This window comes from Ambystoma mexicanum, chromosome 10, assembly GCF_040938575.1.
Source record: "Ambystoma mexicanum isolate Mex_15411 chromosome 10, UKY_AmexF1_1, whole genome shotgun sequence".
Taxonomy (NCBI): Eukaryota; Metazoa; Chordata; class Amphibia; order Caudata; family Ambystomatidae; genus Ambystoma; species Ambystoma mexicanum.
In genome coordinates, this window is record NC_090932.1 from 1,174,527,740 (window position 1) to 1,174,543,964 (window position 16,225).

Here is a 16,225-nt window from a genome sequence, read left to right on the forward strand (position 1 = left end):
GCACACTTTTAGCAGTTCATGGTGTATAATCAGCCGCCAAGGTTGTGGGGTCGAGGAGCAGGGGTGATTTGGAAGCAGAGGTGCATCTGAGGACTGCGCAGCGCCAGCCTCCTGTGTGGTGGCTTTGGAGCGGGCGAGTTAGCAGAGGCTTCCCTGGCATTAGGTGACTCCACTCAGCGATATAGCCCGGAGTGTGCTCGACAGAGGGGCAGACGGACGGGGAGTGAGGTCTTCCTCCCCCGACTCCAAACGAGTTGACTCCGGTGGACCCGCTGCAAGTGCGGGGAGACTTTTGGTGAGGTGGGCCCAGCTGAGAGGTCACAAAGTGCCATGCTGACGGGAGGCTCTGCCTGCAGTGGAGTTGCGGTCAGGGCCTGACACTGCGGGATACATGGCCCAACCCCTGCTGTGCACTCAGACGACCCAGGTCCGGCAGGCCCGGGGAGCCTGAAGCAGAAGGGCCAGTGGAGTAGACTAGCAGAGTGGTGGGGGGCCTGTGTCCTGGCACCATTGGGAATTCTCACAGTCCTGAGCTCGGGCCCGACGCTGCAGGACATGGGGCTCTGCACTTGCAGTGGGCTCATAGTTGATTAGCTGCCTGCGGGGTCTGCGTCCTGGCCCCCTGTGGTGCATTATTGAGCTTGGACTTGCAGGGAGCTCACAGAGGCCAGCATTGACTGTGGGTGGCTGGCTGCATTGGATTTAGTCCTGGGCTGGACGCCTCTGGACACGGGGCACAAGCCTGGTCATGTGCCCATTAAAGATCAGCGACTTGTGGCGCCTTGAGGCAGGAGGCAGCATGGGTCCACTGACCGGATTAGTGGAGTGTGGGGGGACTTGGGTCTCTGCCCCCCTTGTGAATTTGTCTTCAGTAGGGTGGATCAGTGGTGGGCGGACTACCACATATGGAGCCCCGGCGGCCTGTGTGCTGCTACCCCACCCCCAATACTACAGTGCTTAGAGGCGCCCTAGAGGGGGAAATAAGACTCCCCCATACATCAGCAGTGGTGGGACTGGGCGGCACTGGTGACCCCTGGAGTGGCCACAGAGACAACTGGAGAACCCCAGGAGGGGGTCTGAGGTGTGGATGGCCAGTGGTCCACGTGTCACATGCAGGAAGCAGCGAGGCAGTGTCTGTTCAGCTGTCTGAATACCCAAAGATCTGCAGAACCCTCAGAGGTTTGAACCAGTACTTGACTAAGTGAGCTGGGGCTGGCTAACTGTAGGGTGCCTACTGCGACAAGCAAGCTTCCACACCTGAGGGGGTTTCGGGCATGGGCTAACATTGGCAGCAAAGGTTAAAGGAGTTATTGGCAGCTGGCAGCAATTCCAGAGACCGGCAGCAATCGATGGAGTGGGCAACCATGGACCGCCACTGCCCAAGGTGCACATTAATGTTCAGGCCCCATCCACAAAGAGGACATAAAAGACATATTGCAGGAGATCCGGCATTGCGAGGTGATCTGCAGGCCTCAGAGGTAGGGTTGAGGTCCTGGAGAACAAATTTGAAGCTATGGAGAACAATCACCTTCTCCAGCATGGGGTCTGGCATGGATTCAAATGCTCATGAATATTCCCCGTCGTCAGGCTGGGAATCCTCAGTAAAGAAAAAATCAGTATGAGTTTCGTTTCTGATCTGTCTTTCTTAGTAGTAACCAATCACTGATCTCTGGGTCATACTGCCCCCAGCCAATGACTGCCCTCTCCCTAAGCCCCGCCTCTGGCAGCCATCCTCAGATTTTTACCGCACGCTCAAGTGTTGGGAGTCCTCGTGTTTAGCTCTCGAGTTTTTTACTGCGTTTTCATGCTTTTTTCTCTTTTTTTCTGTTAATCGAGCCTCCTGCTCCACTGTTTCTACTTCCGATAACAGGGACCCGTTTTGGAATTCTTCTACGCTCCTCAAGGGTGAAGTTTTCGTAGAGTTTACACTTCTTGGAGGATTCCGGAAGATCTGCAGCCTACCCCAACGGACATGGCCCAGAACAAGGGCAGCTCGATGCCCAGATCCAAGCTGTTCAGGAACTGCCCTGGATGCGGATTATATAACATTTTCAAGGAGGACGAGCATTTGCGATGTCTCTACTGCCTCCATGGGGACAAGACGCACGTGGAGAAGGACTGTGCGTTCTGCAAGAACCTTTTGGAACGGACCAAACAAGATCGTCGTTCCCGCCTCTCCACCTGGCTGGAGAAGGGCACACCAGGTGAGAAGGCAAAGAAGTCGTCTGAGCGGGCTTCTAAGTCCTTTGAGGGTGCCCCGGCGACGGAGGCCCAACAGAAGGCCAAGCACCGCAAGTCTGCGAGCTCCGGGAGCGCCGAAAGGTCGGGCTCTTCGGTTGCCAAGCAGGGCGCTACTTCCCCGGCACGTTCGACCACGAGCCAGCGCTCTGGTTTGGGGAAGAGGACCGAGAACACGGGTAGGCCGCTGGAGCGGACCCGGTCGATCTCGAAGGGGGAGCGAGGCGCTGACCCTCCCCCCAAGGCGAAGGCCCAGGACGCACCTAAGGTGGTGAGGACTTTGATCCACCCGGCTAAGGCCTCTACCGAAGTGGTCGATGCGACCCTGGTGGAGCCGGCTGAGACTACGCCAATGGAAACGGCCTCTGGGCCCAGAGTATCCCTGCCGCCGCGGAGGGAATACTCTTTCCAGCTCGTGAAGCCCCCGGATGAAAAAGAGGGGGGGGGGGCGGTGGCCATTACAGACTCGGAATCAGCCTCTGAGGAGGAACTGGTGGAGACCGAGAAGGGCCTCAACGAAAGGTCCATAGGCCTCAACGAGAGGTTCATAAACCTCAACGAGAGGTTCGAGAAAGTTCGATCCCAGGGGACAGTCCCTGCTGACGTGATCGAAGATAGCGACGACGAACAGGGCCCAGTGGAGCGGCCATCCCGTCCGTCGCAGCCATTGCCCGAGCCCCAGGATAGCTTGGTGGCCATTTTGTTGGCAATCCAATCCTTATGTACCGAGATAAGGACGAGATTACCACGCACCCCGACGGAGGAGCCAGAACCAGGCCCGTCGGGAAGCCCTCCAAACAAGCGGAGGAGAGTCCACCCCGCTCCGCCCTTCGTGCCTGCGAGACCGGTGGACCCCTCATCTCCCTCGCCGGACCCTAGAGAGGATACGGCAACGGATACGGCGACGGGGACGAACGATGACAGAGGCGATGACACAGCGGACATCCCGTCGTCACACCCCCGCGGGCGTCCCCAGCCGACGAGGTTGGCTCTTTCCACGCCATGATAACCAGGGCATCCGAGCTCTTCCAGTTCTGTCCTGAAGAAAAGAAAAAGGAGGGGTTTCTGTACCAACGACGAGAGGCTAAGAGGAAGACGGTCCTCGCGGTGCCTTTACTCAACGACATCTGGGACGAGGGGCTTGCTGTCCTCAAGAACCCTGCCAGGACACTCGCCAAGAGGGACAGGTACGAGAAGAAGTACCGAGTCCCCGATGCCGCCCCCTTGTGCCTCAGGGCCCAGCCCACGCCAGACTCGGTCGTCTCGGCAGCGGCTAAGAAGAAGACAGCGGGCGCGGAGGCTTCAACTTCAACTTCCCCGCCGGACAGCGAGGGGAAGAAGTTGGACTCTATGGGACGACGAGTCATCTCGTCGGCGGCGACGACGATTAAGGCGGCCAATGCCTAAGCGATTGTGGCCCGCTACGACAGGAGCTCTGGTTCAAGATAGCTCCCCTGCTAGATTTCCTGCCTGATGACAAAAGGGCGGAGGCCCTAGAAATTCTGCAGGAGGGCGAGGTGGCGTCGGATCACGCCATAACGGTGGCAACGGACATTGCCGATACCGGATTTCGCCAACTGTGCAACGGAGTTTGCCTCCGATGACGATGGCTCAAGGCGACAGACTTTCGCCAGGATGTCCAGACCAGAGTGTTGGACATGCCGTTCAACGGCAACAACCTTTTTGGTAAGGCAGTGGATGAGTCTCTACAGGCCATCAAGACCGACTCGGAGACGGCCCGGGCCCTCGGGGTGCTTCAGCAGCGACGGCCCTTTCGGAGCCCCGGAGGCAGACAGGGTGCCTCCAAAGGATCCAGCGGTGGCTCCTCCACTTACCGCCAGGCGGCCCGCTCCTCTTCCCAGGAGGCTTACAGAGGTCGCGGCAAATAAGGGGGTTCCCGCCGTCGGCGGCAAGGCCGCTTCCAAGCAAGACTGACCCGGCTGGGTTGTCGGGCCCCCACCCAAGCACCCCGGTGGGAGGCCGGCTGACGAAGTCCGTCAGAGTGTGGGAGTCCATCTCCACCGATCGCTGGGTGTTGGACACCCTGGCCAACGGGCACTCGCTGGAATTCCTAAAGAAGTGCCCTTGCATTCCTCCCGTGGCCAGGAAGGAGAATCACGTCCCTCAACTGCTGTTGGAAGTAAAGGCGATGCTCAAGAAAGGTGCCATCGTGCTCGTCCCCAGGAGACTCCGGGGCTCCGAAGTGTACTCAAGGTACTTCCTCGTCAGAAAGAAGACATGCGGCTGGCGCCCCATCCTGGACCTGCGTCGGTTAAACAAATACATCAAGGCGCAGAAATTCAGGATGGTCACCCTCCAGCACGTGCTGGGACAGCTGGAGGAAGGCGACTTCCTATCGTTGTTGGACCTGGAGGATGCTTACTTCCACATCCCCATTCTAAAAAGGCACAGGAAGTTCCTCGGGTTCGTGGTTCAGGGACGCCACTACCAATTCAGAGCCATGCCGTTCGGATTAAAGTCGGCACCCAGGGTTTTCACCAAGTGCCTGGCACCAGTGGCGGCGCGGCTGCGCCTGCAGGGGATCCACGTCTACCCCTACCTGGACGACTGGCTAATCCGGGCAAGGTCAAGGGAAATCGCCGTCGTTCATACGGCGAGGACCGTCCGGTTGCTCACGGAGCTGGGATTCGCCATCAACTACCACAAATCCCACCTGGTTCCATCGCAAGTAGCACTGTTTTTGGGAGTGAAGCTCGATACAGTGGAGCAATTGGCCTCCCCTTCAGAGGAGAGGACCAAGACCATCCTGGGCAAGGTGCGGCGCCTGTTAGCCACGGACGTGGCCAGGGTGAGGTCCATCAAGTCCCTTCTCGGGATGATGTCCTCATGCATCTACCTTGTGCCCCTTTGCAGACTTCGGATGCATCCGCTACAGGAGTTCCTCGATGCCCACTGGTTTCAGGCGAGGGCCTGCTTCGAGGACAGGATCCCTCTCGACGAGGAGTTCCGTCGGGCGATCCTATGGTGGGGCACCCGGGCTCACCTCACTACATGCACAGACTTTCAAACCTCTGCGTTTCAGGAGATGTTGACTTCGGACGCCTCTCTGGAGGGTTGGGGGGCCCACACCGGAGATCTCCACGCAAGAGGCCTTTGGCTCCCGGAGGAGAGGTCTCTTCACATCAACATCTTGGAGCTCCGAGCAGTGTTCTGGGCACTCAAGTCGTTCCTCCCGTCCCACAAGGACAAAGTGGTGAGGATCTTTACCGACAACACCATCACGATGTTCTACATACGGAAGCAGGGGGGGGACCAGATCCCCAGCCCTATCCAAGGAGGCCCAGGATCTGTGGCACTGGGGTGTCGCCTAGGGGATGTTTCTGGTTCCCTTCCACCTGGCAGGAATAAAAAAACACCATCGCCGACTCTCTCAGCAGGGAGCTGCGCTCGTGCCACGAGTGGGAACTGCGCCAGGATCAAGTGGATTGACTCTTCCAACGATGAAGGGTTAAATTCTCGGACTAAGCGAACGTTAGTCGCAAGGGAGTTTCAGAGAGCTGGGTAGGACGTGATGTTTCAGGAAAAAAGGATGTTGCACAGTGAGGAGAGGAGCAGTCCATCTGGGTTGATTGGGGAGGAGTTTTGGGCATCCGGGCAGGTGAAGAAGGGTGGGGTTGGGATCCTGCTACATAAGAGGCTGAGGCTGAAAGATGTATGGGGATGGAGAGGGCAAAGTGGGAGCACTTTGTTGGTATCTGGTATGAGAGGGGATGTTTGGATGTCTTTTGCTAATAATTGCCCCAATCAAGGGCAGAAAGCCTTTTTGCAGAAACCTTGGCCCAACTGATGCGGGAAGTCAAGAGTTTACTAATATTGGGAGGGGACTTCAATATGTGGGTGGACACTAAGCGAGATAGGAGGACCGTGGGGTTGGTGGGAGACAAGATGACGTGAACGGGAAGGGGAGTCCTCTGTGATTGTTTAGATGATGTGTATGGACTGCAGGACGTATGGAGACGGCTCCACTCAAGTGACCTGGTGTATACATTCTACTCTTTCCCCCAAAGTACCTCTACGCATATCGATTATATTTTTCTGGGCAGGGAAATGATGGGCCGAGTGGAAGCCTGTGACCATGTGCCGATTAGCTGAACTGATCAGGATATCGTCTACATGAGATTTTCTCTAGTGGGATTGGAAGCCGTGGTTCACTTTGGAGGTGTAATGACTCACTTTGGAAGGATGCGAGTTTCCGTGAGGAGCTGGGGACAGGGATGAAGGAATACTTCAATATAAATGATACAAGGGAGGTGGATTACTGCATAGTTTGGGAGGCAGCCAAGGCTACCTGGCGTGGTTTTAGGAAGGCAGGTTGGTGTTAATGCAAGAAGTTAGGGCCAAAAGGGAGGAATTGGAATCCCTTGAGCTGGGTAAGGTGGTTCAAAAGTTACAATTCTTGAAACAAATGTTCTATGAAAAAGGGGGCAGGGCGTATGGGCTTTTAGCAGCCCATGAGGGCCAGAGGGTGGAGAGATTGGTTGACGGGATCAATGGGTAGGATGGGCAGGTCGACACGTTCCCTTAGGAGATAGCGGAGTGTTTTGTTAAATTTCACAAAGGGCTCTATGGCATAGAGACTCAAGCTGATGAGGAAGGGTTGGATTCATACTTAAGGGATGTTACACTTCCGGTCTTAATGGAGGAAGGGGTACAGGTTGTTAATGCGCCCTTTCGCATGGACGATGTCCTCTTGGCAATTTCGGAGGATACAGGCTGGGAAGGCACCCGGGGAATGGCGGTTTTACAATCGGGTTTTATAAATCTTTCACGTGCCCCCTTTGCCTGTATTTGGTAAGATTGTTCATTCACATCCTGGAGACGCAGAGGGCTCCGGAGTCCTGATATCGGTTGTCCCTAAAGGGAGGAAGGGATGCTAGGTCATGTGCGTCCTACCTGCCCATATTATTTGCTTAATGTGGACGCAAAGATTTTTACTAGGGTGCTGGCCTCTCGTTTGGAGACCCTGATGCCTCGCTTGGTTCACATGGACCAGGTCGGCTCTAGGGGAGACAAGGGGCGGATACCTTGTTAAAGACTTTATATATGATGGACGTTGCCTGTGGGAAAGGGGAAAATCCAACGCTTTTGGCCTTGGATGCAAAGAAGTCCTTTGACAGGGTTGACTGGGCCTTCCTGTATGCGGTACTGCAGAAATATGGGTTTGGGGAGGAGGGGACATTCTTATCCGGCATTAGAGCATTGTATTCCGGCCCATCAGCAAGGGTGGCCGTTAATGAACAGTACTCCAGGGTGTTTGTTACACAGGGGGACTAGGAAGGAGTGTCTGCTCACGCCCTTACTATTCACACTTTCACTGTAGCCACTGGCTGAGATGCTCTGGAACACACCTCAGTTGGTAGGGATTCGGGCAGGGGACATTACGTTGAAGCTCAAGTTGTATGCCTATGATGTTTTATTGCATTTATGAAATCCACAAACTTCAGTCCCCGCGCTTTGAGGGTGATACACCATTAGGGGAAGTTGTCACGGTTCAAAATTAATAGGGCTAAGTCTATCTCGTTCCTGTTTGATGAAGATGTCGAAAGGATGGAGAATCTTACGGTAATCATCACCCGCAAGTTGAAGGATCTTTGTGAGGCCAATTATCCTCTGCTGCTTAACATTGTATGGGGATATGTAAAAATGGGAGAAACGTAGGATATCCTGGATGGGGCTCTCAACGCTCTCAAAATGAATTTCCTTCCTAGGATCTTGTACCTTTTCCAGATGGTCCTGACATTGATTCCTGAGGCACTACTCGAGGAAGCTAAGGGGCGTATGTTGCACTTTTTGTGGCCTGGAATGAAGCCACGTGTGGCATATGACACTGGTCATGCCCAAGGAGAGAGAGGGTGTGGGGTTCTCCAACCTTTAGGTGTATTATAGGACATCGCAGATAAGGGTGCTGGTACCTCATCTGCAGGATGACAAAGGCAGGTAGTGGGGTGTATTTGGAAAACCTTAATTTGCAACACGCCACGTCAGTGAATGTCTGTGGGCCCTTAGACTGTAAATCCCACACAGGATACACAAGCATTATATCTTGGGGGGGGGGGGGGGGTTATATGGAGCTTGTGGCATCCAGGAGCAGGGATGCAGCGGATTACTTCATGGCCTTCGCCTATGAGCCTCCGGTGGACACCGGGGGCAATGGTGGAGATCCCGGATTTGACTAAGTGCCAGGCATGGTTTGAGGGTTGGCTGGCTAGAGTTGGCCAATTGTGGCAGGACGGAAAGTTCATTTTGATTCAGGACCTAGAGGAGGCTTTGCATAAAGGGAAACTGCTGGTATTCTCCAACCTGCAGATTAAAGAGGTTCTCACAACAGAATGGTGGAAACCACAGATACAAAGGGAGCCTACTCTGATGGAGAGCATTCTGGACTCACACTTGGAGATGAAGGGTCTGATCTCTGCAATGTATGCTGCACTCATAAAGGCAGGTGGGTCTGGAACAGAGTCTGAGACATCGATCTCATGCCAGTATAAGCTCCATGGTATCAATCAGCTCCATAGGTGGCAATATGACCCTGTTCGCCTTTCTAGAATGTTTGCGGGGTTAAGTCCATTATGTTGGCATGGGCGTGGAGGGCACGCCACATATTTGCATATTTGGTGGGACTGTGGTGATGTGCAGGTTTACTGGACTGAGGTGCTGTGTTGGATAAAGGAGGTTGAGGGGATCTCTCATCCCTTGGCCCCCCTACTGGGGTTGTTTGGTCTCGATGAGGGTGAATGGGAATGCAGGTGCCAACCTCATATGCCACACTGCCTATTGTTGGTGGCTAGAGTGTGCCTTGCTGGCCAATGGAAGAGGGAGAGGATGCCAAGTCGGGGGGAGCGGATGACTGAGGCGAAGGATGTTTATCTGATGATCAAGGAAGTAGATGTTGTTTGAGATTGTGCTGATTTTGTGTAATTCTGGGAAAAACCAATAAACATTTGAAATAAAAAAGTCTGCATTTCTGTTTTTCTAGAAAACAATGAATTGCCATACATTGAATCCCTACAAAGTTTGACAGGAAGACACTATTGTATAACAAAAACACCTTGTAACTTGTGGTACTACCAACTCGGGGATAAACCAACACGAGGGGGGTCTGGGAAACTCTCTACCAGCACAAACATAGCCCATTGACTTGTTCTTGGTTGGATGGCCCCTGGCAGAGTCTCAACGCAGTCTTTACCTCACTGTTCTTTTCTCAGAGAAGAAATGTCCCCACATATCAGTCTTTTTCCTGCCCAGGGGCAGTCCAGCACCGAAATGCTAGGCAATTCTCCTCTGAACAAGAGTACCACAGCAACCCCATACACGTGTTTCAACCTTGTTGGGCATCATCAGTGAGGTGAAGCTGTGTCTCTCTAAGAGCAATGAGCAAGATGTCCAATTCAGAGGAGAAGTGCCTAGCATTTCGGTGCTGGACTGCCCCTGTGCAGCACAAAGACTGATATGTGGGGACATTTCTTCTCTGTGAAAAGAACAGTGAGCTAAAGACTTGGTTGAGACTCTCCCAGGGGCCATCCACCCAAGAACAAGTCAAAGGGCTGTGTTCGTGCTGGTAGAGCGTTTCCCAGAACCCTCCTCCCCCCCCCCCCGTTTTGCATACCAAGAAACTTTGGGTCGCACCCTAAATTACCAGGGGACTCCAGACGTGGGCCCCTTGCTCACTGCTCTTAGAGAGACACAGCTTCACCTCACTGATGATGCCCAACAAGGTTGAAACACGTGTATCTGGTTGCTGTGGTACTCTTGTTCAGAGGAGAATTGCCTAGCATTTCGATGCTGGACTGCCCCACGGCAGGACAATGACTGATATGTGGGGAAATGTGTTCTCTGTGAAAAGAACAGTGAGCTAAAGACTTGGTTGAGACTCTGCCAGGGGCCATCCACCCAAGGACAAGTCAATGGGCTGTGTTCCTGCTGGTAGAGAGTTTCCCAGACCCCCCCTGTTTTGCATACCAAGTATAGTATAGCACGGTCTGAAAAAGATGATGATTAACAATATTCACACGAGAACCATTTAATTGTACCTTTTATATATGCAACACATTGTAAGTTTGAGGAAGCCTTTTTCTAATTTCATGCATTAATACACCAATTTTGTATTCTAACACATACATAATTTTTTAATTTTGTGTGGCTGCATTGTGTGTATCATTTCCATTGTAATGCGTGGACTCTTTGATGAATTGATTATTACCAAAAAAGACAGTAAACAATTATGAGGAAAATAAAACCAAAGAACATTTTGACACCGACCAATTGCAAGATCATAAGTGGTTAGCAAAGGCATAACTAGGATCGCACAAAAAGTAGGAGCATTGTTTATAATCGTTTTTGTGTGGGTGAACAGGTGATTACAAGTGGAACCTGTTATACATGTAAATAATGTCCTGGCATTGCTTTTCATCTTCGTATTAGGGGAGTTTAATTTGAATAAAATGTCCACTCTTCCCACATCACAGAAACAATAATTGTTTTTGGACATGCTCTTTTGTCTTGCTCCCACTGTCCTGCATACTTTCTGATAACGGATTTCTTTGATTAAATAGATTGGAGTTGGTAGGAAAGGAGGTTTTACTGCTAAAGCAATGTCTCTTTCCATGCATTATGTTGTGGAATCATTGATGGATCTCTTACAGCAATCCGATAAAGGTTTAATGTATATGTGGAACAGGACTTCTCATTTGCTCGTCTTTAAAGTCTGATTGTAAGCCTTTTCACATATAGGCTGCAATAGCCTTATCTTTCCAGTCTAATATCGTAGGAAGCTTTGTGAACAAGCAGCGCGCCTTGTTATGCCCTCTGTATCCTTTTGCATTTTAAATGAAGAGTTCTGTTGATTCTGTAGAATACCTTGGAATATAAATATTTGATCTTTTTCCATATCGCTATCTCTGCTTGGTCATGTGTTGGGTAGCTCATAAGACTACAGCTCTTTTGATATTGCACAATATGTTTATCATTTGTAACTGACTTGTGGAAAAATTTATTTTCCCTGGAACGTTTCCTCAATCTGGCACTGATTCACAATTTCAATGAATTTATGTTGATTACCTGGGACTTTGTCTTTCTTTGCCAGAGATGGTGCAGATGAAATGGCTACCGCAAATGACCGATTTCCTAACTTTAGGACCATTTATTTGCTGAATTACATCATCATCAATGTCCAAGCATTGCATATTTAAAAGGAATTTTGTATTTTCTAACCTGAATCCCTACTTACTAGCAAAGTGCTTGTGTTGAGATGACTACCATCACGACTTTGTACAGAATGATTCTCCTTCTCTTAATATCAATCCTAGCTCACTCATAACTCTGAGCTTGGTACCAGTGAAATGTGCGCATCACCAAGCTTATACGTAGCTCCAGCTGAGAAATGGGATATTGGGGTTTTCTGGACAAGGGTGGCTACAGAATGTATACAGTGAACCCTTAGCCTATGAATGAAGGCATACGAATGGCTAATAAGAAAATAGTTGTGTGTAGTACGGGATCGAGAATTTGACTGATTGGCTCTGGCCGATGAACATTTTGGATATATGCAGAATGGCACAGAGTGATCTTCGGACAGTAGAGTTCAAATATTTCTGAGGGCTTCCAGTTCAGAAGACAAAAGAAAGGCTTGAAGTGACAGCTTAAAAGTAAACCTGGTAGAGATCATTCATGCTGGTAATAGATAAAGATTTTGAAGATTTGGCTCTGAGACCAACGCTTCTGGCAGCAATTCTCTTATGCCGAGATGACAGTTGTTAGGCGCTCCTTCGTGTAGGTTCACTTCCTAGTTAGTGTAGTGGCTTTGTTAGGAACTTTGGGAGACAATGTATTGATCTGCGATCTAGGTCCGTATGTGTGGTCAGATGTTATGCAAGGGCCCATGTTTTCCGAAAATGCAGGTTCAAATTACAGAAGGTGGTGTTTCATGTGAATGCTGAATGTTTGTATCCCACTACCTTTGTGGCTCAGCCCCTTGCCCATATAAGGAGATGTCTGTACACACTGTTGTTCCATGGTGCTGCCCCTCCTCCCAACTTTCACCTTCTCAGTCTCAGCAGTCTGGTTTGAAAAGATGGAAGGAAAGCAGAAACATCAAAGCATATCCTTGAGGACTTGATTTTTTATTTTGATTTTGAATCATTTATTATGCGCACCAGACAGAATAAACCGTATTCGGGTGCAGATGGTCACTAAGAAGAGAATCCAGGCGTGTAGGGAACCACAGTTATAGTTAAATTCAGTTTTCTTTTATTTAAATAGAAAGGTTTTTAGTCTCTTTCTAAAGAGGTCAAGAGATTCACACATCCTAATCTCTAGAGGAAGGTGATTCCAGACCTTGGGGCCAAAAGCTCCAAAACTTCCCTCTTCTCTTGAGATACATTTGGTCCGTGGAGTACAGGTCAGGAGTTTGTCTTCAGAACGCAAATTCCTTCTAAAATAGTATAACATCATTTTTCAGACAGATAACCGTGCGCCAGCCCTTTCAAGCATTTGTAGACTAAATAGGCCATTTTAAATTTAATTCTATCCTCCACCATCAGCCAGTGGAGGGATCTTCGCATTGATGATGCATGGTCTCGTGTGGACATATGAATGCCGCTTTTGTTCTCTGCTCTGCAGGTAATGACATTTCCCTCAGTTAACCCATAACTCCTTTTTGTCTCTTTATTTTCCTCTGCGTACGAAGCTGGATCCCTGTTAAAGATGCACATAAAACACAACGTTCCCACGATGAACCAAAGTTTTAACTGGTATCGCGAGCTCTCAATAAGACAATGTGATGATTGTGCAGCATCAGAGGCTCGTCTAGGGTTCCTTTGTTGTTAACTCCCTCGGTTAGTGGTTATTAGGTTGTTTTTCACAATTAGTTGTTATTGTCAAAGGACTATCCGATCGGTTGTAAAGCATCTAAATCTAGAACCCTTTAAACGACAAGCTACAGCACTAGTGTTACAGGCAGTGCTCCAGATGAAATTTTGAAGTGGGAGTATTTTACTCCCTATTTTTGAAAGTTGGAAGTGAAATTATTTTTTAGGGAGTAAAAACGTAAGTCCCATTCCCAGTGGGAGTAAGCGAGTAAAAATGTTTTAGCTGTAAACCAAAAATGTTTCGTAAGAAATATTTATTTAAACCAAGTTATTCATTCACATCAAAAAGGTAAATTTTTATCTCTTCAGATCAGGCAGTAATTATAGTTTCTTTGTGTGGCTATGTGTGTACTACTGGTCCAAACATCCATGGAGCTGTGTGGATGATTGCAGGGGGATATGCTCCGATGGGTCTGTTACCCATTTTTGATGGGAGCATTTGTACTCCCTATTTTTATTTTTCAGGAGCATTTCCTATTTGTAGGGAGTAAAAGTGGCCGATGCACCCTTTATATGTAGGGCTTGTTACAGGTATACAGTGGTATTTGCTACTTGATGTATATAGTGGTTTCTGTTTGGGGATATGGTATGTTGGACATGTACCTATTGAACTTGGCATGGCAGCTAACCAAGTAGAATGCACTGCTGTTTATATGGTAGCCTTCCATACATCACTATCTAAAATGCAATTGACGATTTTGGTCATCCCTTCCTGTGATTCAAGGGAAAAAATGCCATTCTTTATATATGCATTGTATATTGTGCCCTTGTAGATATTAAATTGTGTAGTCCTATCCTTCGTTGCCTTTTATTCCAAAATGGAAATGTTCCATGCTACTTTGACCAGACTCCAAAAAAAGTATTTTTTTGGCATTGTATTCTGTGTGAGACTAAGGTCTTTGAAGTCTGTTGGTCAATTGTAAACCGACTGGAGAGCTGTAGGATGTGAGTATTCTGTTTGAGGTTCCCTAACCTGAGCTTTTTCTACAGCTTCCCAGTGGACGACTCTTCCATGCTGCTGCTGTTATTGCTGATGCCATGTACATATTTGGAGGCACGGTGGACAATAATGTACGGAGTGGGGAGATGTACAGATTTCAGGTAATCCATTTTTTTCTAATCTTTGCTTTTGTATTTATATTTACCTTTAAGATCTAAATTAAAATATTATGATCTATGGATTTTTCATCCACCCACTGCTACTCGTAGAATTAATTAAATTAAACTGCACGTTCAAGATACCCGATGTTGAGATCTTGGTGACTATATACTATGTTAATGCCAAATTCTATGATTTCTGAAATGTTTTATTTCATTAACAGAACGTTTTTTTTATATTTAATGAAGCAGATTTGCCAAGCAACAAATCAAATTTTAAATAAACGCCCTAATAAAAATTGTTTTAATCAAAACTCTATGGCCAAAACAAGTATGATTTATTCTCCTCTTTTCTATATAGCACTTGCTAACTTTTTGCCACTTTGTAGTACTGTAAATGGGCGCTATTAACATTATCATACCTAATGGTACTCCGCTTCTCAACATTAAAAGGACAGTTGGCCAAACTGCACAAATAAGTAGTGACAAGCACTTAACTCACTGGTCGATCTCCATCCCTTTCTATGTATCCTTGGGTAAAAAGGGGGTAATTTCTGAAAGGTACAAAAATAAGCACTACAATTTGCAATGAAGGGTTACACAGCAAACACACATGTCGCACTCACACACTGATTGACACTGAAATTATACAGACAATATAATTCTGAAGATGCCATGGCAAGTGCTATTGTAGAAAAAGTTTAATTTTTTTGACGGATAAAGCTCACACCCCGGCAGTATCTGGTTGTGGTGGTGACTCCCAATGGACATCCAGTCATTATATTGAAAAGGTGAATTTGACCAAACACATTTAAAAATCAAAGGGATTTATTTCTGGCCCACAGTGTTACTTCACCATGGGAATTCTTCACTATTGGGCCTCTAAGTGTGAGGGTCAATGGGCCATGGGCCGCAGGAGGAGTGCCAAGGATGCCAGGGATAGAGGATGTCCATGAACAGAATTATCTTCATGGGTTTACAGGTAAGTCAACTTTAATAGCAAGAGTTAGGGTTTGAGACTGTGCCATTATTTAGGTTCACCCACAATGTCAGGACAGATTCTTCATCAATCATATCTGCTGTCAAGACCCCAGGAGTACCTACAAATCTGTATCTGCTCAACCATGTGCCATCCCCTATTGGAATAGATGGGAGAGACGGACCAGCCTTCCCTTGATTGAGCCGGGTATGGTCCTTGTTTTGCGGATAATCTTTAACAAAGATAGGCCCAGTGTTTGGTATGGGGCTCAATCAACTACTTAGGCCAGTACTCGCAATAGGCTTACCTAGCTGGCAATCTTTGTTAACCAGTGACAGGACTGTTCTCTGGTTCTTCAGATTTGTTGACATAATTGAGGCGCTGCAGTCAAGATTTCTGTTGGTGCACTGGGAAGAAGCTGAACCAGAGGGAGTATGACACTTGAAGATGTGGGTGGGTGCAGCTCTGCTATTTGCTTATAATACATACAGTTCTGGGACTGGATAGAAACAGGCCGGTTCCAGCGGTCAGAGTTCAGGGAAGCAATGGACTCCATGGATTCACGACAATGTATGTTCAGTTATTGATAGTTCTTTGGTTTTGTAACAATAGGCATTGGACGCTATCCTGGCTTTACATTGCTTCCGACTCTGGGACTGATCTGCACAGCCATGAACAGCAAGGCTTCCTGGGGCGGAAAGCCTCATCTGGGCCTTTCAACACAGCTTTTCCTGCTGGGTTAGGTAAAGGGAACACCTTTCCTCTAGTTCCCTCATGTGACTCAAGGAGTCCAGTGACCTGTGGCACTAGCAGTGCTTCGCTGTCAGTCTGTTTGGTTTGGCATAGTCATCTGGTTCTTTACAACTTGTCTCAGGGTTGGACAAGGTAATGGATCAGTCTCGAAAGTTAAATGTGAACATTAGTAGCTTAGTGTGTGTCTGCATGCGTGCGCGAGTGTGTGTGTGTCGGTATCGGCCACAGTCGATGGAACCCTCTATGCTTCTATTTGACATCAAACCTCGTG

General features: G+C 48.9%; 1 protein-coding gene across 1 annotated transcript in view; it reads left to right on the plus strand.

Annotated features, from left to right (window-relative positions):
- The window catches only part of LZTR1 (leucine zipper like post translational regulator 1), a 692,494-nt gene that overhangs the window by 287,086 nt on the left and 389,183 nt on the right, over positions 1-16,225 (plus strand). The window contains exon 10 of the mRNA XM_069619129.1: positions 14,115-14,225. Within this exon, the coding sequence (XP_069475230.1) occupies positions 14,115-14,225 (111 nt within the window). The remainder of the gene's footprint in view (positions 1-14,114; positions 14,226-16,225) is intronic.